Raw genomic sequence first — 23,940 nt, forward strand, 5'->3', positions numbered from 1 at the left:
AAATTTACACATCTACACACTACTAATGACCAAAAAGTAAACATGTTTTCTTTGTTTGCTTTGGTCTATATGAATAAGTTTAGGTCAAAACCTATTTTTAAAATTTGGGAGCTTCGCCATCAGTGATTACGTTTATTTTAGGCTTTATTGTTAATAAAATATGTTTTGAACATTAAAAATTTGAAATTGCGAGAAAAATAAATTTTTTCATTTTGGGGCTCCCTTACTCAAGGGGAAGCGCATTTGGGTAAAATTAATTAAAAAAATAATAATTCCTATGTAGTGATAATAAATTTAAAAAAATAACTTTGTAAAATTGTTTAAAAAATCCAAAAATACAACAATAATTCTAAATAAACAAAGTTGTAATATTTTAGGAAGGTAGTGAAAATTTTTGGCTAATTTTTTTTTTCAAGAAATTCTAAAGGCTGTCAAAAAATCAAGATTTTTACATTTTAAATGCAATGGCTAACTTGCGAGATGGATTTACATTTAAAATAATTTTTTTAAAAATTCAAAAAATGTTTTTTGTTATCACAGACCACTGGAGTGGGAAAAAGATTTTTGTAGTCTGTTGAAGGCCTAATTACAAAATGCAAATGAAAAAAACTCCCATTAACTCTTTTTCTGATGTAAGATATAGCTTAAAAAAAATATATATATATATATATATAAAATCATTTTTTGGGAGGGGGTGAATATTAAATAAAACCTTTTGGCAATTTGCAGTCTTATAAAAAAAATTCAACTTTTGAAAGAAAAGGTTTTTGCTGAAAATCCCCAGTAAAGATTTAATTTTTTTATTTCAGCCAAAACACCCCCATCCGCCTTTTCAATCTTTGCAGAAATTTAATATATTCTTTCCTTCCCAAAAGTAGTATCTGTATACCAAGTTTGAAGAAAATCAGTCATTGGGGTCCAGAGTTATAAAACCAAATATAGGCCAACATACATATGCTTTAACTTCCGACTAAAATAGATTTTTGGACTTGATACATTGGAATAACATTTTTTTTTATAGATTTACAATTTATTTAAATCTGTATTTTCTTTGTTAAAAAAAGTTTTATTTTGTATGTCTCCTTAAGGCACAAAACTGAAAATAAAGAAGTTTCTTTTTACCAATCTATATACTTTCCCATTATAGTCATACCAGTATTTATCACTATAGCTGGGGAAGTAATGATAGTGTTGATATTATAATGGCTGTTTGCCCATTAGAAAATTATTGAATAAGTGAAAAGAGTTAAGAATAGTGGGCTAAGAAAGTTGTACTTACCATTCTAGACGTGGTATTTCTTTTGTTACTATTTGATTTATTTTATTTTTTTTATGTTTTAGACGGTTCATCAATGAAGGATGGCTCAGGATTACATAGTAAATCATCATCGACCGGTGCTATACCTATGGGTGGGGCAGTTATAGCTTTATTATTTGCTCTTTTACTAATGTGTTATTGTTATCATAAACGAAGCCAGATGTCTCAGTTATCTCGTCATGATCATAACTGTACACGACCTGTCAGCCTGTTTGCCTTAGAAAAGAATAATAACAATAGAATTATTGAAGAGCCGCCGACAGGTAAAATCAAATAATATAGTCATTAAAATCGATTTTAACTTCTTTAATTTTCTGTGTTTTAGGCCACAATGGTGACAACATTGAAAAAAGTTGGCTAAAGTGAAATCTAATTGAAAATGGTAGTTAGTAAATGGTGTTACTGTATGGGAATCAGGGAACAGTAGTGTGGAAGTAGTAAATATATTAGTCTGTGTAGTATCTATAACTAAAAATTTTCTGATTTTTCCAACATTTTTTGTCAGGCCAATATAAAACATGTAAGACATTAAGTGTTACCATGTATTGTTGCATTATCGTGTAATGTTATATTTAAGATATGAATACTACAAAATTGTTACAGTTTCATACATCAAAGATAACATTTTTCAAATATTCAATTAGTTACAAAATCTATTCTCACTTAAAGATTTTTAATAAACCTTTTTCTTCTGGTAGCTATTACTTGCACATTTAAAATGAAGAAATATTTGTTTTTATTTATTCTTAAATTTGTTATTATAAAAGAATTTTTGAGATGATGAGCATCAGCTGCTTTGGTGAATTTTGCGTTTTAAGAATGGACATTTATAGCATATGAATGCCATGCCAGACAAGGATTTGATTACCTGGTACTTCCGAATGAAAGACTGAGATGCTACCACTTTGCTGGAGATTGGCAATTTTTTTTAATTATTATTCATTCACTATAAATTATTTTTATACTCTAATTCTTCAGTATCAACTGATAGATATTTGACAATTGAAGTCACCATCTAGTTTTAGATTTGAAATATTTTTTGAAAATGGTTTATGAGCCTTTTCCAACAATTTATATAATTTTAAATTTCTTTTACTTTATTGTGGTTGAATTCTTTTTGAAACATCTCAAGAAAGAAAACAATCATTTTGGAAAGTAATAGACTGAGAAAGGAGAATTAAAATATTGTCAGAACTATATCAATTTTCAGTTCTTTTAGATCACTTAAGGTACACAACAGTTAGTTTACTTATTTTGTGGGTGTATTGTTCATACGTATTTGTTATTTATACCACATAGAAAAGTGTGTGCTGTCAGTATAAGTTAGATATCATTAGTCAACTATATTTAATTGTATTTGGTTTTCATATTACTGAACATTTTTATTACTATTAATTTTTTTTATGTCTTACAGCAGTTTTTCATTTTTGGATTAATATTTTTATTATTTTCAAATTCAATGGTTATTAATATTGCTTGGCACCCTCTTCTAAATCATTCTGTTCAATTTACCTCCTTTGAATCTTGTTCAAGGTATTTGAAAAATGGGTAGTATATTATCGTACTTAGGGTAATATTCATTTGGGTATCTCACTTTTTCAGCATTGCTTCACGGAAGACGTTCAACATCAACCAATCTGACTTATTTCTTGGAAAACGGAGTCCCACTATTTGAATGTATGATGTCCAATGGACACAATACATTTCAATTTTGCTGAAGTTAAAGCTTTTGATAAGATGGCTCACCACCTACTTAAAAAAAAGGAAAAGTATTTAGCTTTAGCCACTCCTTTAATGACTGGCTCACCTCTTTAAGGGATAGATTTACTGTTCTGTTTGGAGGATGTATGTCATATATGTATCTATTAGATCTGGATTACTGCTTGGCTCATATCAAGGACCTTTACTTTTATCATCTTTATAGATAACATAAAATAAGTAGTACTGATTGTTCCTTGCAGATCTATGTCAATAATATCAACATCTATTGCCAAATTAAAGAATCTTCTGATCATTTAATCTTCTAATAAAATATTTAAGGTATTGAATACACTTTCATTCATTGTAATTGCATGCCACTAACTTCCAAATGACAAAGTATGCAGCGTTTTCTTGGAAAATTAATGTTTCTTTTTTTGAATTAAGTGTTTTTTTAGATTCTAAGGTGTTGTTTTCTGATTACATTAAATTATTGTCAGTAAAACCCATGAAATCTGAGTTTAATTATGTGGGTTGCAAGTCAGTTTTATAACATTTACATGCTTTTTATTGTTTTAAGTCCTGCTAGGAATCTTGTAAAAAATAACATTGCAGTTTGGAACAATGAGCCTGTCTACACCACTTTGCTTGTTGAAACTGTTTAGAAAAAATAGTAAATAATCAGTAAACTGATTTCTTAATTGATTGCATTTTAAATTTAACATCTTTTGTATTATTGATATAACAGTTATTTGTAAACAAATTGATTTACCTTATTTAAAAATAAGGACTTATTTTGGTTGTATGTTCTTTTATTGAAGTCATAGAGACTTATTTTACACAGTTTCTGACTGGTGTTTGTCACTCCCTATGACTTTGAAAATCATAGAATCTATATGACTCCCATCTGTTCAACAATTGTATTCAGTTGTGCAACAATTGTGAAGGTGTACCTCTGTGGCTATTAAGAATATTACATTTTGAAAACCTTTGCATCCTTAGGAAATCCCATAATACGTTTTTGTGTTATTTTGTAGTTAAGTTAGCATCTGTGCTGTAATTTTATTTTCTGTTCAACAAGTTAAAAATATTAATGAAGTAAGGAAATCCATGCTTATCCTTTTTTTATTTTTTCAAATTGTGTGCAGGATCTCATTCAGACACCTGATTCACTTTGATTACTATCCTCTACTTTTCCACTTTCTTACACACAAAGTAGGTAAGTAAGTAACTGTTGCTTGCTGTTTCTTAGGATCCTTTCAGAATAACACACCAAATCTCAACTATGTTTCTGTTGAGGAAACAAAGAAGATTAGTGATGAGTGATCCCTTTACAGTTTAAATATATAGATTATTTGTACCCCTTTTCCTCTTTGTAGTGAGTGGAAGAAATTCTTGTGCAGCGATTATTTATATCCTAAGATTAGAGTGTTAGGTTCCAAGAGTCCAGCATTTCGGTTAAATTAACATTTTTCTTAATCTTCCTAAATACCCCTTTGACAATAGCTGTGCCAAATTTCAGGGATTTGTCTGTCTGAAAAGAGGGAGAAATTTTTATGTTGGGTCTTTAGAATTAATTAATTGTTGAAGGCTGTATTTTAATGGTTTTTACCTCTTCCACCTCCTTAGGTGTGGGTGAAACAAGATTTGCCTCATAGCAGATCTGTAGTTTACTTTTTTTGTTGGAGGAGGAGAAACCTTTTACATTTGGTCTTAAGCCCCTTAGTAGTGGAACTCTCCCTTGCAGGCCTACCCACTAGAACTCCTACAACATGGGATACCATGCCCACCTAACAACAGTATTATCACAGCACCCTGTTTGTCTGTCTCCAACGACATTCCAATTGCTGGGCCCATGCCTTGAACCCATCTTGGTCCTGCAGCCTTTTTTTAAAAAAATCTTTTAACCTTGACCTGCAGCCGAGACCAAGGAGATTCAGAGGGAATTATTCACCCCTGGATTTCTTCTGCCAACTTTGTTTGATAGATTTTAACCAAAATCATGTATACTATGTGCTACGAACATTCAGTCTGCAGCATAATCCAAATGATGTTCTCTGGGGTAAGCACACCAAATTCTTTCTTTCATACTTTCCAATGCTGCAGGAACTGTGATCAAACATGAACACAGTGATTCCTGCAGTATCCTTCTTCCTGTAATAATCACATTCTGCAGAGGGTCTCGGCATCTGTGCTCATAGTTATGTCTTAAAACACTCATAAGACCAATAAAGAGCTGGGTCAACTCATACTCCAGTTCCTGATGTTTCAGTACAGCCATCTCTGAAAGCCTATGGCACCAGTCTGTAGGTCCATCTACCTTTCATCAATTGATTCCATCTCTCCTACCACTGCAGAAAAATGATGCCTATGCATCCGCCTTACCCACTTTCCTGTACATTTCCTCCCTCTTCTAAATAAGGAGATCCAGAGGTGAAAGTCTAATACCAGCGGCATTACCTGAGATGGTCCTGTACCTGCTGCATACCCGAAGGTAGACAGCCCTGGGCATCTGGCTAAGAATTGCATGGGCTCTCTCCCTCTCCAACGTGATAGATCAGACTGGTGCTCTGTATAAAATTTTGAAGAGCACCACCTGGGACAAGAAACTCTGCTGTGATGTGTGAGGATCCCCTAATACTGGTCATTATCTGACTTGATGTCAGCAGCTGTTTTCCTGGCTTTGAACGACACTTCTACGTGTCTTTGGAATATGGCATTCTTACATATTCACACCCCAAGGTATTTCACTATAGGGGTAGGGTGGACTACTATGGTACTGACCCTAAACGAAATCAGGGTTAGCGTACACCTAATTGAGGCTGCGCCCATTTGGGTCTTCTGTGGTGAAAGCTAAAGCCCTATATTCTGCAGGCACACAAGACAGTAATATTTATCACCTCATTTCCGGTGTCCATTACCACTTGTTCTGACTTGGTAGTCACAAGTGGCAAGTCATCAGAAAACCTGGTCAGGAAAAATATCTGCCAGATTTGTTGTTACTAGACAAAAGATATCGGCATCAATGAAACACATACCGATTCGTAATGAATAACAGTATACAGTAAAAATAGTTTTTTGTCAATCCGAATAGCCTTTTAAGTGGAGGGGATTTTTATAAAACGTAGTTTTTACTGAATCTCTTTCTTTATACTAACATATGTTACTTTATTGTGTGAGTGAGTACGAGTGAACTGCAGTAAGTAACTTACTATCGCAAACCGGCGTTCCGTTGGTAATATATTATTTCATTATTTTTTCAAAATTACATCGGTTTTTTTTTATTCAGTGCGATTTTTTTCACATATTGGGCGTTTTTTTTTAAATTTGTGATTTTTTTTTTATTTGCCGTAATTTTTTTTTTATCGAGACAATGAATGACGAACAGATTAGGTTTGCTCTTGACGAAGAACTTTCAGATTATGACGAAAATGACAGTGACGACCTTGAGGGCTTGGATGACATCAAAAATACTGAAATTAGGAGTAACGATTTTTCGGAACCGCATCTCCTGAATTTTAGTAGCGACGATGATGATCCAGGTCATTCGATTAGTGATACTGACACGGAACAGAAAATAAATGTAGCCGGTTCAGTTCTACATCCACATGCTGAAGGAAACGGTAATATATTTCATGAAATCCATTATCGTTCTCCAGTGCAGTTGGATGTTGAAATGCAACCAGCTGTTGAATTTCCTCTCCAAGATGAGGAACTTGACACGGCGGAGTTACAAGAAAATCCAACTGACCGGGCCCAAAATGACGAAACAGTTACAGATGACGAAGGTTACGAGTTGGAAGGTCGTCTGCCGGTTCTTGGAAATCCCTGGTTAGTTTGTACTGATAGGTGTAAATATGACACACTAAACAGTTTGCCTTTTACGGCTCCGGAACCAGGTGCATTTGTAAAGAATCCCGACCTTTTGGCTAAATCCGCTCCTCATAAGAGAGGTCGGCCTAAGAAGCGTCGTAGGAATTTACACAATGTGCCTGAATATATTCCTGATCCCCGTATTCATGGGCAGACGCCGTTTGCCGTATCTATGTTGTTTTTTGGGGCTATCCTTGAAAAAGTAACATCACAAACTAATTTGTATTTTCAAAGCCGTAGACCTGATAGGCCATTACCTAAGGACAGAATTCAAGGTGACGTTAGTCTTGCCCAGATGAAACGTTTCTTTGCAATCATCCTGGAAATGGGTCATACTGTAAGACACACTTTACAAGAATACTGGTCGACTGACGAGGTTTCCCATTTCGCTTGGTTTGGGAATACATTACCGAGAACTGTCTTTCTTCATATTTTGAAGTATTTACACTTCACTAACCAGGATCCACCGATAGAATCAGAAATGCAAACTGGTAACTATGACCGTCTCTGGAGAGTACGCGAAATATTTTAAATTGCTCGTCAGAAATCTCGTGAACTCTGTAATCCACGACAACAAATTGTAGTTGATGAGGTTTTATGCGCCTACAAGGGTAGAGTCTTGTTTCGGCAGTATATACCTAGTAAACGAAAGCGCTTTGGGATAAAGGTTTACAGACTTTTCGATAATTCTGGGTACACATTCGATATGAATGTATATCTCGGGAGACAACGAGAGGAACAAAATGTAAACGAAAAAATTACTGAACGTACAGTTATCGATCTAATTGCAGGTTATGAAAATTGTGGATATCATTTGTATATGGAAAATTTTTTTTCATCCCTGCAATTATATCGACGACTGAAAGATGTGGGAATTCTAGCTTGTGGAACAGCTCGATCCAATCGTGCTGGAATGCCAGCTGAATTCACACGAAACAGACGTAAACAATTAGGTTTGACCAGACACCGGTTAGCCTGTCGTACGACACTGGATGGAATATCTTGTATTCTATTCAATGACAAGCGAATGGTAACACTTCTGTCTTCTATTCATGGGCCTGCTGAAGAGGGTAAATACAGTGTAACAATTCACGGTACAGAAAATGTCGTGAGACCTGTAATGATTGTAGATTACAATAATTATATGGGGGCTGTTGATCAATCTTATCTTCTGTCTTCAAGCTATTACTTACATAGGCGCATGACAAAATGGACGAAAAAACTTTTTTTCCACATTTTTGACATGCTCTTTTTCCACATTTTTGATATGCTTCTTGTCAATGCTTATACGGCTTACAATAAATAATAAATAATACGGCAATAAGATGGAGAAGAACCAATCCTTCTGATGGTTTCGAAATGAGGTTTTGAAAGGGCTTGTTTCATCATCTCCTACGAGATTTTCTGCACGAGGATCTTATGTAAGAAATCGTGAATTTTTACGTCTTGAAAGTTGTGAAGCAAGACATTTTCCTAAACGTGAGGGAACAAACAGTTTTAGACAATGCGTTGTGTGCTCGGCAAACGGCATTCGCGTAAGATCAGTCTGGAGGTGTGTGGCTTGTGAGGTACCACTCTGTTTAGATGGATGCTTTCTCGTGTATCACACACGCCAAAATATCACCAACTAGGGGTAAGAGCTTTTTATTTATAAATTTATTACTTCATTTTATTTGTTTAGGTTATTTATTATTTTTCATCTATTTCATTCTTTTGTTTTTTTGGGGAATCTCCCATATTGCGATTTATATGTTGGTGTAAAAACTAGTGCGCGCTCGTAATTTCTTATTTTATATATTATATATATATAATATATATTACGATTTTATATACATAGTAACATAAAAAATAACTGTTGTTTGTACCGAATAGCTTGTAATTACTGGGGTAATTATTATGCGTTTCATGAACTCTATTGCCCCCCCCCCCCCCCGTGGCGTGTAACAGCAATACTCTGTTGTAAAAAAAGTTTTTTTTACGTAATAAATGCTCTAAGGAAGTCTTATAATTTTTAAAATAAATTTTACATTATATGTAACGCTAAGAAAAAATAAATAACTATAAAAATTTCTCGAAACTGATATGCTAATTAATCTGTAATTTATGACACGGGTTTTTCATCATATTTTGCCCAACTTTCAACCGATTTGCTTGAAAGTATTTTTTTTTTAATCAGCAAACTATGTTTCATAAACACAAATCAAAAAAAAAAAAATTTCGCTAATAAAAAACGCGGTAGAAATGCGCAAAAAAAATTCTGCAATTAAATTATCGTAATTTTTGTACGGTTTCAATTTTTTTGTTGTTACAGGCATAAAAAATATCCAATCGTAAGGTTTTTTTTTTTGTCAGAATCTGTTAAATCTCGTTAATATACTGTAATTTTTTGAAAATTTTTTCACAAGAGGGTAGCATAAGACTATGAAGAGAGGCAATCAGATACCAACTATTTTTGCGGAGCGCTAAGAAGCGCGGAACATTGTGATGGGAAAAGGTTAAAAGACTTCTATAATTTTAAGTTGTATAATTTTATTATGACTGTTACATAGAGTTAGGTGAATATTTGATTTATGACAGGTTTTCTGGACCCCATCCGGTTGTTGTTGTGGGAGTCTGCTGTATTTTATACTCCAATCTGAAAATTGTATGCTCTGTGGTCTGGGTTATAAATCACATTTCAAGCCCAAAATACCTATGAATTTCAGAAGGTAGTAATTATTTTGAATATTTGTGTATCTGGTTTTTTCAATGTTGTATATATTATTTGTCTTTTATAGAACCTCACAATGGACTACTGCAGAGCGCTCAGGAAGTAAGTGTTGCATTACTAACTCCTGTTTCTCCATACTTGATGAATACTGGTTACTGTCGTCCTGCGACTGGTGACAGTGATCATGGTTATTCAACGATGACACCTCATGAGGATACAGATCACTTGGAAGTGGAGCCACCTGTACCTGTTCAACAAACTCTTCTATCACATCACATATTGGCCCCAGTCACTGTACATATGGTTATGGATACATAACTGTTTTATGTAAATTCTTCATTGTGTTATTTGTTATGTAATCAATGAAAATTTTTCATTTCGTTATTTGTTAATGTAATGAGTGTTTACAAGAAGAACAATTTTATTTTAAAAGTAAGTAAAAGATAAAGGACATAGATGCAGTATTAATGGTTTTTTTATTATTATTTAATGCAAAAAAAATTAATATTAATTGTTTTAAGTATCTTCTTAGAAGCCGTGAGGATGCCAAGTCAAATTTATTTAAAAAAAATATTGATTGTTTTTTAAATACTATTTTGCATAATGCTTCATTTTAAGTTTTATATTTTTATTTGCCAGAGTGACCGATTGAAATAAGTTATTGTAATAGAATACAGCATCATTTTCAGTACGTAAGGATCATTTTATCATGAACTGATTACAGTTTATTGTAATTCAGAATCCTTGCTTTTACAATGAAAGTATGTTTTAATCTGTCTTTCTCTGTAAGACCCATTCACATTCAAATATTTTTGAGATTTGGAATTATTTTGACAATCTCCTGTTTGAAGAATTCTGCCATCTGTTCCTTGAACCACTCATTGACAGTTAATTGGATATTGTAATCGATCTGTATGTGTTTTCTGTCCAAAAATTCTCTTAACTTTAGGAAAAGGTAAAAGACAGAGGTTACTGGATCCAGTCTGAATAAATGATGATTCAATACTTCCCACCAAGACTTTTGCATCTGTTCTGCTGTGTTTAGGGTAGTATGAAGTGCTCGTTATCAAGGAGTAGACACATCACCTTAAGACAGCAGGCCATGCCAATCATTCTGTAAATTCTTTTAAGATTTTGCAGCCATATGAAGTTCATCAATTATGAATCTCCTATTCTATTGAACATGTACATGGACAGCAGTTTTCAGTTCTTTAGTGATTACAACTGGGCATTCAGATCTTGCTTTATTGTACATGTTTATTGTCTCTTGGTTGAATAACCAATGCTATTTTCCAAACAGCATACTGAATACCTTCTTTTGGCATACACAGATTGAATTATTTTTTTGTATGTAGTTATATGTTATTAGTTTTACCATAAATAATATTAATGGTGATATACTTGCCCCTAAATGTTTATGAATTTTGGAAAAAAATTTTTTTTTTTAAATTCAAATTTTTGCTTCAAATAACTCTGATGGGGTTATTGATAAAAATCCTAATTTGCACAACTTGCAGTGTGTTTGTTGATGTTTATGGCAAACAAAAAAGTTTCTTGTGAATTTTACTAATAAAAAACTTATAAATATCTCAAAAATCATGAAAAACCTGTTAAAAAGTAATACCATTTTGACTCGCTAAATAAGTGTTCCAAGGGGGTTTCTTGTCTTCTTTGCACTTTAAATTTTTGTACCAGGTGTGTAAATATGAAAGCAGAATTTTTGTATAGAAAATATATATTTATTGTATGAAAATTATAAAAAATATTTTATTCGAAATATTGTCCATTGCTAGCTATACATTTTTCCTATCTCTCTGACAATTTATGAATGTCATGCCAAAAAAATGTTGCTCTTTTGAAGCAAACCATTTAAATAAAGTCAGTTTTGTACATTTTCATAAGAAGTGAAGTGCTGCTCAGCAAATGCGTGTTCCATTGATGCAAAGAAATAGTAGTCGGCCAGAGCCAAGTTTGGTGAGTAAGCCGCATGTGAAAGTATTTCCCAACTGAATGCCTCAGTCGTTTCCTTGACCAGTTTTGCTGTGTGTGATGGTGCATTATCATGAAGCAACATCACTTTGCGTTGCCTTTTTTGATATTCTGGTCATTTTTAATGCAATGCTTGATTCAAATCGATCAGTAGTTGTCAGTAGTGTTCAGTATTAACGGTTTCACCAGGTTTTAGCAGCTCATAATAGATCACACCCTTCTGACCCACCAAACACAGAGCATTGTCTTCCTTCCATAGCGATTTGGCCTTGAAATTGATGTCAATGGTTTGCCTGGAGCTGGATTTACCCATGATCTTTTACACTTAGGATTCTCGAAGTATATCCACTTTTCATCACCTTCACAATTCGATGGAGAAGTGACTTTCTTTTGTACCTGGTGAACAGTATTTTGCAAGTGGTTTTGTGGTTTTCTTGCTGTCTTTTATTCAGTTCATGTGGAACCCATTTTCCCATCTTCTGGATCTTTCCCATGGCTTTCAAACGTATGGAGCTGCTTCTCGTGTTACATTTAATTGATCCGCGAGTTGTTGCGTTTGAGCGTCATCCTCATCCAACAATGGTGGCAATCCACTGTCTTCAAACTTTTTCGGTGGTCTTGCGCATTCTTTGTTTTTTACATCAAAATCGCCATTTTTGAATTTTTTAAACCACTCTAAGTATTGTGATTTACTAAGAGCTTGCTCACTGTAAGCTTCAATAAACATTCAATGCGATTCTGCAGCAGTTTTCTTTAAATGGTAACAGAAAATCAATGCTGTCCACAAATCGTAGATTGTAGGTACAAAAGTTGATATGTTCAACGCTAATTAAAACTATGCAGTTGTATGAAACTTGTATTGTTATGAGTTGGAAATCTTTGTCAGCTGTTAAAGAAAGAAAATGGCGACAATGATGCGGTTTGATGGTAACTACATTGACAGCTACGGCCATCTATGGGCAAATTCCGGTTTCATATTTACTTACTTAGTATTTAGCCCCTATGTTATTGAAGTTGATGTTTTCGATATTAAAAAATTTTTTTTTTTTAAATTATTAATGATAAGTTGTAATTTAATGATAACTTAACCAATACCAGTAACCTAATACAATTTTGATTCAAAAATACTTTCCAAACTGAGATTTCAATAAGTAGCCTACATCTTTTTTCAAAAATTCATTTTTATTTTTATATTGGTTTATTTTTGTAACATTATCAAAGAAAAAATAAATTGTAGCAAAATTTTAATTATTCTTCAATTAAATAGCCTGTTTTTGTAGCAATGAAAGTTTATTATTTTGTGTGGTTAACCAACAGCTATGATGTCTCTTCTGATAATTCTCTTGAAATTGTGTGAGAATGACCCGTCACTGTAGTTAGGTCAAGTGATGTCAACTTTTGAAGTGATGTACATGGTGCAGCTGGGTGGAAAAAATGAACCTGCACATTGTCATTTTTGAGGCTAATATCTACCACTTCTATCCGGTACTGATCTTCATACACACAAACAACAGTCTTTTTCCTTAAGTGAAAGTGGTACAATACTTGACACAGGATGGTCTTTTCTGTTAGGATTTTCTTTTAGTTTTAAAATAAGATCATCATATTCATGTGAAGAAGATTGAGCTGGATTTTCATTTTCAGAAACTTGAGTCAAAACACAATTCAAGATTCTTTTTAATTTTTCAGATACCTTATTTATTTTAAATTTTAATGCTGATGGCCTTTGTGATCCATGCTTAATTTTTTCAATTTTAATGGAGGTGATACACCCAAAATGCTACAAGCAGCATCCAATTGTTCAATACTTTGATGTAGGGCAATGTATTGCTCTTGTTCTTTGTATTCATACAGTTCTTTGTTCTGCTGAGAAAAAATAGTTTTGAAATAGTTAACACAAAGAGACTTTCCAGGAACTAAATTTAAATTTGGAAAAATGTGTTCTTTAAGAGCTTGCTCTAATATAATTTGTCTTAAGTTTTAATTAACTGTTTTTTATGAGTTCTCAAAGGGTCATATCAGAACTGTCTGTACAGGTGACTGAATTTTGACAAAAACCTTTTTATCATGATATTTACAAACACTAATGACATCTGAATTAAAACATAAAAAAAAATAAGTTGTTGGCTTTCATAACTAAATTCACAAATTATATTGAGTTCTTTTGGCACTGTACCATACACTGTTTTATGACACTCTTTATTCACATAAATTACTATGGAACATTTTTCCATTATTTTATGTGAAATTACTTGAAAATAATATAAAGATTTAACTGATTTTAAGATTTACAAATATAATATTATTAAATAAAACTTATTTATTTAATAAACACTTCCAAACAAGGATGAAATTTGAGACACTTGGTAAATATATAAACAGGTCACTAACTAATGTCAGACTGACCAGTCTGTAACTGCAAAGCTAAATGATGTAACAATCATAAATGAGTATGTTGCAACATGAATTTTCCTGACGACTTGAAATGCCTGTTATAACATGAACACTGCAGTTGAATGGTTCAAACAAGTTTATTTCAACTATAGTAAGTAATAAATATAAAAATATTAAAGTGCCAAGAAGATAAGAAACCCCTTTGGAGCACTTATTATTTAGTGAGTCAAAATGGTATCGCTTTTATTTAACAGGTTATTAATGATTTTTGAGAGGTTATAATTTTTTTATTAGTACAATTCACAAGAAACGTTTTTATTTGCCATAAACATGTACAAAAACACTGCAAGTTGTGAAAAATTTGAGATTTTTATCACCAGCCCCATCAGAGTTATTTGAAGCCAAAATTTGAATTTAAAAAAAGAATTAGTTTTCAAAAATTCATTTAGGGGTAAGTATATCACCATTAATATTATTTTTGGTAAAATTACTAACATATACCTACATTTAAATAAATAATTCAATCTGTGTGTACTATACTTGCCTCTTGAAAAAAATTGCCAAAAGTGAAATTTCGTAGTTTTTCACGTCCAACTTTATTGGTAATTTTCTCATAGAAAGAAGAGAGATAGGTAAACAAACCACTGGACCAGTCTTTTACCTTGAGAAAATATAAATAAACTGCTTTTTGTTTCATCCTTAAGATTTTTATAACTTTTTTGTTTTTAGTTAAGATTTTTTCCGTAAACTCTTACAATCACAAAAATAGGTGTGTGCACTGTAACAGAAATGGCCACCACAGGTAAACTGCTTAAATAATCATTTAAAAGAAATAGTTTTAAGGTCCTGAGACATGTAGGAAACAAGTGAGTAAGTTTCAATTTTATTTGAATTTGTCAAGCAACCACTCTTGGGTCATTTGAAATGGATTGACTACCAGATGAATATAGAAGTAGGAAGACAATTGCTACATTTTTGCCTCCAAAAACTGCTAAAACTTGAGCATAAAACAAGAACTGTGTTAACTCTTACTTACTTTAGGTCAACTTTTCAGTAAAGTATATAGCTCATAGTCACCTATGGCTCGTTGAATGTGCTCCTTTGGTTCACAGATATTGGTTGTCTCTATCTCATAGACCTTGACGACTTTCAAATATCTACAAAGGAAAAGTCTGCTCCCTGAAAGGTCTGATGACCAACCAACTAGCTGGTCAACATTCTGCGAAAAAGGGGGTCTAGGATGGAACATTCTTCTTAATGTGGATATGCTTTTAATAGTCATGCGAATGGTAGCTTAATCTTGTTGAACAACCAAACTCTACCTTTCATCCAGCAAAATATAATCAAGAAATTGGTTTGATAAAAAATGTTTCAGCATTGCATAGTGGCATTCACTATTGAAAGTTACAAATATCTTCTGTTTCAAAAAAGATAGGTCTAATAATCAGACGTGGTCACAGCACACCACACAGTCACTTGTTGCTTTGTAGTTGGTTTTAATGTAATTCGTAAGGGCTCTCTGTCTAATTATGACATTCCTGTTTGTTTACAAAACTATTTATATAAAAACTGTTTTCATCAAATATTATAATACAACCAAGTACATTGGAATTTCTATTCATCAGTGTTTAAAACTCTTTGCAAAACCCCATGATGTTTGACCTTGACGGACTTTGGACAATAGGAGCTTGCACACAATTTAAATTTACAGGCATATGGATTCATATAGGATGAACAGATGGTTTTGAATCTTGCACTGACCATCTTCATCTTCAAGGCACATCTCATTTATTAAATGTTTGTAATTTACGCTTAGTAGCTGTAATGGGGTTTGTTTTAACTAGCTAATTTATGGAAAACACCCATCTGGTATTGTCAGGCTAATGCTCCATGGTGAATTCCAAACCATGCACTCTCCAAAAATCTCTGTAACATTAGCACTCAGCAGCAGTGCAGCGAACAGCTATAATTAAAAAAACCAGCTGTTTATGTCTCATCTGATGCTGTCTCGGGCAATGCGTTGCCATTATCATATGTTATAGAACTACTAGCTGTCTTTATCAGTAGAATTAAAACTGGTTACAACTAAGCTAGCTATCAAGACGATTGTGTCGATTTAAACAATTCATCTTCTTTAAAATTTATCTCCTCATTTACTAGGTGTCTGTTTGTTTATTTTTGTATTTAAAATTAATAAGTCAAATAAAGACAACAAATAGATTAAGTAATGTTACAATTTCTCAATAAGTATCTAAAAATATTTATCTGAAAGGAAATCATTAATTTTCACATGACCAAGTCTGTGACAGGTTATTCCACATCCAATGTGCCATCATGTAAACGATCATTTTGCATAACATTTTGGTATAGAGGATACACCTATGAAAAAATGTCTTGAGTCTTGGATTACGATGATTTAATTTTTATCTGATAGTTTATACTAAGCTATAGAATACTGCATCCTTTTTTAATTTTTAACAGTTTAAGCTGTTTATAATAAGGAAAAATGTGGAAATTCTAACTAGCATCAAAAACAAACCATTTGCACAATTCAAAGCTCACAGAAACTTATTTTTCAAATATTTTGGAAGATCATTCCAAAAGACTCAATTATAAAAAATGGAATAAACAGAATTCTAATCAAGGTAAATAAAAGAGATTAAAAGAGAAAATCTTTAAATCCTTTTTTCAGCTGATGCATACCAGCAAACATCCAAATAAATAACATATTCATTAAACTCTGATGGTGGTGTAAAAAAGAAATTTGGGAACTACCATCCTAAAACTAGAAATGTATTCTAATTCGCCTTTTTACAAATACAGATTATTCAAAAAGTGATACAACCTTATGGGAAAATGATTAAGTTACAATAGTTGTTGAAGTCGGCCCCCATTATGCAAATAATTTAATATGACATTGCATGCTCTTAAACACAATGTTGTAACATTTGTGAGGAATTGCAGCAACACATTCAATTTCACTATGCAATTCAGGAATGGTATGAGGATGAGTTTTCTAAGCAACATCCTTAAGGTTTAATACCTTAATGGTATATAAGTATACTTCTTATATACCTTAATGGTATATAAGAAAACATCAGGAGGGGATAAGTCAGGATTCTGGGCATAATTGACTCATCTAATGTATTAGGAGACGATAAATATTCTCTGCTGCACTGTGTAACCCATTTTTCCTCAAGTAAACCCACAAAAAAGAAAGAAACATTCTTCCACAAGGTTGCATTACTTTTTGAACACTGTATATTTTTAATTTGATGCTTATGTATGATAGACAATGATTGGAAATCTAATCATTTGTTTCTGTAAAGATGTTGTATTCTGATAAAACATACAGTAGTGTGCAAATTAATCTGAATACAGGGAATTTTTTGTTTATTTCTTTGTTCTGGCTACACTGCTTGACTACACCCATTCTCTAAATTGTCTGTGTAATGTGAGGTTATTGTTCTTTGGTTATTTAGCAATTTTCATGTTATAAATAGAGTTTTATGAAAGTTTATTTCACTTTTTAATATAAAATCGTATTTTTTGTTCTGTTTGTCTTGAATTATATAATAATGGCCATAACTCCAAGAAAACATTTGAAAATTGTTTCTCTTTCTGAGAATGCTGTTTTAAAACGTTTTAAAGAAACTGGTTCCTTTTCATCTCAAAGGAAAGGCAAATGTGCCTGTAAAAGAAAAACTACTCCAACATTGGATCAGTTATTATTAATGAGAAAAAGTAAACTTAATACAAAATTATCTGCTGTGGATTTAAATTGAGAATTAGTAGCTAGTGGAACAGATTTACACTGTTGACAGATGTCAACTTCTTGCAGCTGGATAGAAAGCTCATCGGCAAGCTAAAAAACAGCTTTTAACATCAGCAGTGTGCAAAAAAAGGCTCTTGTGGGTCAAAGCTCATGCTAACTGGACTAAAGAAGACTGAAAAAATAATATGTTTTTTTTTCAACGAGTCGCATTTTTATGTTTAGGGGAAAGGGTTCCATACATTAGAAAAGCATCAGATGAAAATCCATCAGTGGCTCATATTCAACAATCGGTTAAACATTTTCAAAAAATATACATTTTGGGAATTGTTTCTCATTTGAAAGCCCTTCATTACTTTCAGTAGATATTATGTTGAAAAGTAATTGACATATCAAGATTCTGATGTAAAAGGTTGTGACACAACTTAAAAACAAATTTCCACAAGGCAACAGACTGTACCACAAAATTTGGTATTTTGTGTCATAGTGACAAAATTAGAAAAAGTTTTGAAATAACAAAATATTAGTGCTCCTGTAGTTAGGCAACGCCCCAGACTTAAATCCTATTGAAAATCTTCGGGCAATAATAAATCAACTACTCTCAAAATTAATTGCACCAAAAAGTTGACCTCATTAAAGCAATATAAATCGATATGGTTTTGTAATAAAGAAATCAAAAATATGTGTAGTACACTTGTAGAATTGATACCAAATTGTGTATGTGAAATGATTAAGAGTAAAGGATGATATATTAATTACTAGGTATTTAAAAATTGTACAGGTATGATTTTTTTCTGAATAAAGTTTCTTTTTATTAGATAACATCTGTTTGGATTAATTTGAATGCTACTGTAGTAATTAGTTAATTTTTATCGGTCAATTACATGTTCTAGTGTTAACATACCAAGAGAACAGTTGTAACAATTTAATCATAAAATTTCCATTTCTGATAAATTGTGAGGAATCATTGGTTGAGTAAAATTAAATAATTTCCTTTTATCCTTTTACTTTTTTTTTTTTTTTTGTTTATTTTATGTTCAATAATTAGGCATTCAAACGGTTTTTAATTCTCTTTATGATAGTGAAAAGAATTGTTGACTGTGAAATATTTATATAATTTAAACAAGTAAATATTTTATTTTGTTATTTACTTGTTTGTCTTTTTCTAATAATTTTAATTGTAGTTAAATAATTTTAGAACAAATTTTTATCAGTATTTTTATAAGATAATATTTTGGTACCTGGTATTTTTATATCTAACTATATATTTTTTGATTGGAGCTTTGTTATTAGTTGTTAAATAATGGTTGATTGTACCAGGTTTTTTGCAGCTTGTTATTGGTAATAATTTTAATAATAATAGTAATAATATTTATTATTATTATATTAATTATGTAATAAGTAATTTTATTGTTTTGTTCTAGTACCAATGTATATGCATTTTTATTTTATTTTATAAACTCTTTCTATTGATTACTAATCTATTACCATTTATAGCTTACTACCAATTTGAAGCAGGGTTTTTATATTTGTACACTATGTGTACTGAAGGATTCGATAAGCATTATATCAGATATGAAGTAGGTATGGTATAAGTTATTTGTGTTTATATATTTTTCATTTTTGTAATATTTCTTAATTTTTATAACCTGTTGTTTTATTATGATTCTGTCCCATTCTTTTTCATTAAGTTGACAATCTATTTTTCATAATTAGATTTTTTATTAATACACTCCATTTCTTGTTAATTTTATTAATAAATGTTAAGCACAATCCATATGAAAAAAATATCTAATCTGAATTCAAAGTATGGATGTGACAGTGCCTCAGCAACAATACTGTGATTGTATAATTTTTTTAAACTAACTATGAATTTGAGAGAACAGTCACAATTATTAATTAAAGGAGAAAGCATTTTTTCTGTTTAAAATCAATTATTGATAACTAATATTCATGCATCAAAAGTTCCTAACATAAAGAATTGTAATTTTGTACCAAAGCATTAATCATGCAAATGTAGAAATTTTTAAAAGATAAAAGAGAATTAAAAAAAGAAACAGTATTGGTTTTTTTTTGGCTGAGAATTTAATTTCAATTGATCTAATTATGTTTTCTAGTATTTCACTAATTCATTGGTACACTTTTCAGTATTTTTAAATTATTTTACTTTTTTTGCCGTATTTTCAGTTTCATTAGAGATATACTCTTTTATTAAGTGTTTTAATATTTTTAAAAGATCAAAACAAAATTACTTCAAAGATACATTTTGTAAGAATGACTCAGACAATAAAATTAATTACTAGACTATGTATTAGGAAAGTTCTGTTGATACATTTAGTCTTACAAAATATATCTAAGTGATTTTGTTTTGGTATCTAAAAGATACTATAACAATTTAAATAATAAGAGTACATCTCTATGAAAATATGGTTAAAAATGTATCTACAGGACAATTATATAGTTATGTAATTAATTTTATTGCTGAATCGTTTTATGTCAAATCATCCAAAAAAAAGCCAAAATGTTATACCTTCAGATTTTGATAAAATTCAGTATATTTGCTGTTATTTATATGTTAAGAATATGTATAATTCCTGTGACATGAATATTTCCTTTTTTCTATGAATATTTCGATTTTCAGACTGAGACCATTTGTTTACTCAAGAATGTTCAGGGAAAATGCTATATTTCAAAGTAATTCTTTCTCAAGTACTACAGCAGATTTTTTGTTGTTGAAAATTTAGATTTATATCCAGTTTTTTATGCAGATTAAAGGAAAAATGTACCAAGGATCAAAATTTTTTGCTTAGTTGAAATTTTTATGAAAAATGTATGCTTTTAGAAAAAGTTTAATGACTCAAGTATTCAACTTGCTGGGAATTTCATTTTTTCAAATTATGTTCATAAAATTATAAAATTTTTATTGAAATAAACAGAACAGTGGCTTTCCAAGGTTCCATGAAGCTATGAGAAAAGTAATAAGTGTTTTTCAATTGCTGGTCTCTTGAGTCTGTTTTTTACAGCATACTGTCTGGCGAATTATTGAAGATAAAAAGTTCAAGTAAATATACAAAATTAACTGCTTTGTACATAGTAGAAACTTGGCAAAAACATGTTAGAGGAACAGAGGAGGGGAAGATTTTTTTTTTGTATCGTACATTGTACAAGCTGAAAATATAACATTACAATGGGTTTTTGCATCATCCTGGTCATATAACCCATCTTAGACCTTGATCTTTTAAAGATTGATTGTTTATGATTTTATTTTATTTAAATAAATCTGGAAATGCTATCAAAGTTAAATTTATGCAGAGCATATATTTTTTACAAAAATTTCAACTAATTAAAAAATGTTTAATTGTTAATTGCTAATTTTAGATCCATGGTACATTTTTTCTGCAATCTGCATGCGTTACTGGATATAAGTCTAAATTTTCAACAGAAGAAAAGATCTGCAGTAATACTCCAGAAAAAAATTACTTTGTAGTGTAACGCCATTTTCCCTGAACATGCTCAAGTAACCATACCTCTCAAAATCTGAAAATTGAAAAATTCATAGAAAAAAGTATGTCACAGGACAAAAAATTTAGAGATATTCTTTGGATATTAATTACAGCAAATATACTTTTTTTGGGGGACGTAATTTTTTTTATATTACATGGAAATGATCCTGCTGTCATCATAAAAAGAGTACATTTTAAGTACAGTGAAACCTCCACAAAACGGAACCTCTTAAAAACAAACCTCCTCAAAACATATGGTTTCCCAAGTTATGATTTATTGTAATAGAGATTATTTCTTTAAGCTGGGAAACTGTAACACAGAAATGGAAAAGAAACATGGATTTTACTTTTAATTTCATGTGTTAAATTTATCCCATAAGATGGAAAGGAAGTAAAAAAAATAGAATAGCCTGTAATAAAATAAAATGATTAAAAAACAGATTGTACATAGGCCAAAATATGTAAAATAATAAATGCAGTTGATGACTAATTGTTGTTTAACACATGATACGCCATCACATCTATGGCTCCAACTTTCTAATACAAGCCTACAGTCCTCCCAAAATGTTTGTGGTCATTAATTAAGCATGTTAGCAGGGTACAGCTTATGTAAACAATTCATGTGCATTTTGTCAACAAGTTAATTGTTTCTTAAAATTTCAGTACATATCAATTTTATTCAGTGCCGTGAATTGTCTTAATTTTGTCATGCACTTGTTGTTCTAATTTCGGTTGTTCAGTATCTGCTTAGAGTTTAAATACTATACTTTATTATTTTTAAAATTTTAGAAAATTATTTTATTTTACCATTAGTGTTGATGTGTTTTAGGCTAAGTGTATTCCTTATTTTTAAAGTGTAACTTTCAAATGAAATATAACTAACTTGAAGACAAAAATAAGTGTTTTGTATTTGTGAAATATCTGTGAATGAAAATATTTCTTACTACCAGTCTCTGGTAAGTCACAATTTGTATAGTAAACAGTATAATACTTATTCTCTAAAAATAACCTATTTCTGTTTAAAAACTAGCAAATTATGTAGTCTATATACAGTACATAAGTTTCCAGAATATTCCGAACGTGTATCATTGTTTACTTTTTATACTGCATCCATATAATTCATTCCACAGGAGCTCACAATAAATTAGCTTTATTATTAATGAAACTCTGTAAGATTAAACCTCTTCAAAACAGATTTATCATCAGATTGTGTTTTGGGGAGGGTTTACTGTATTTTGATAACAGTGATTATTTTAAGCAATCAAATTCTACAGTAGTATACAGATTTATAAATTTTAATAATTTATTTATTTTTAATTAATTTTGATAATTGTTTTTTTTTTTTAATTAATTTTGATAATTGTTTTTTTTTTTATTAATTCAAGTGAATGGAATTTATTTTTTTTGCCTTCATTCAGGTGACTGACTAAAATTTTAGAGCTGTAAATGGTTTAATTAAAATACAGTATTGTAATAAAAAAAATACTATAATACAATAAATTATAAAACAATGTTTTTTTCTGAAAAGTTTCATGTGTTTTGTAGTTAAATAAATATGAAGGCCTCCTGATCAATAGGATTTATTAAATGTAATCTTTTCTTTTATGAATGAAATAAAGTATTTTTTTATTAAATACAATTGTTATAGTTTTATAGATTTTCTGAAACAAGAAAAGTCATATGTTTGTTATTGAGATTTTTTGTTAACAATAGAAGATAAGTCCAATAAATAAATATTCTAAAATTGCTTGATGTTGAGGTAACCATGATGGTATGGTAGATTTCATTTTACATTAATGTTAGTGAGGATTGCTGAAAAATCAGTATTATAAAAATAATATTTAATGATGTTACCTGATTACAGTTAAAAAATTTCTGATTTTTCAGCTGTTAATCATGATCAGTACTTTTATTTTCACAATTGTAAGACCTTTGTAAATATATTACGTTCAGGATAAAAATATTAAATTTGTTTAACTTTGCAATATTTAGCTCTTAGAAATAATATTAATATGTTTTTTAAACAGTTTTAATAAAACTACTCTATGTACATAATGTATTTATGTTTTTTGGTATCTGTTAATGTAGTTATTTTTATAATTATTTATTTTTGTGTGATTTCACAAAAAACCAAATCTCATGATCTTTTTGTTGTGTTTTTTAAAGATAATTTAAAAATATTTACTAAATATTATTAATTTGTTGTAATTATTCAATTATAGTGATATTGCATATATTTTATTCAGCTTTTTTATGCATTTAGATTGTAAAGTTACTTTTCCTCAATGGATTTTCATCATAGGATGAAATTATGTAAAAATTCCAGCTTTGAATCAAAATTTACTAATTTTATTTGTAAAAACTTCTGTTTCATTTTAAAGAAATAACTAAAAACAATTTAACTGAAATTAAGTATTTCTTGAATAACCTTCAAACTGTTATGAATTTAATATTTATAGCTATTATGGAATGTTTACTGAATTATTGAAGAATAGTTTCTTTATATATAATCACAGTGATATGCTTTTTTTCTTTAATACCATAATGTTAGTTTACAGTACAAACTTTTACATTATTTTTTATTTAAGTGAAACATCTATAGACTATGTAATATTAGCTTGCGAGGCATATTTACTTTTCCATTTGTTTTACTCATAAATTAATTTTGTTGCATATCTACTAC

The 23,940-nt window shown here is 30.6% G+C and overlaps 1 protein-coding gene across 1 annotated transcript in view; it reads left to right on the forward strand.

Annotated features, from left to right (window-relative positions):
• Positions 1–10,135, forward strand: part of LOC142323295 (VWFA and cache domain-containing protein 1) — a 98,532-nt gene extending 88,397 nt beyond the window's left edge. Inside the window, exons 19-20 of the mRNA XM_075362757.1 lie at positions 1,342–1,581; positions 9,667–10,135. Of these exons, the coding sequence (XP_075218872.1) occupies positions 1,342–1,581; positions 9,667–9,917 (491 nt within the window). The 3' untranslated portion in view covers positions 9,918–10,135. The remainder of the gene's footprint in view (positions 1–1,341; positions 1,582–9,666) is intronic.
• Positions 10,136–23,940: the final 13,805 nt, after the last annotated feature.

The sequence above is a fragment of the Lycorma delicatula genome, chromosome 4, assembly GCF_047948215.1.
Source record: "Lycorma delicatula isolate Av1 chromosome 4, ASM4794821v1, whole genome shotgun sequence".
Classification (NCBI taxonomy): domain Eukaryota; kingdom Metazoa; phylum Arthropoda; class Insecta; order Hemiptera; family Fulgoridae; genus Lycorma; species Lycorma delicatula.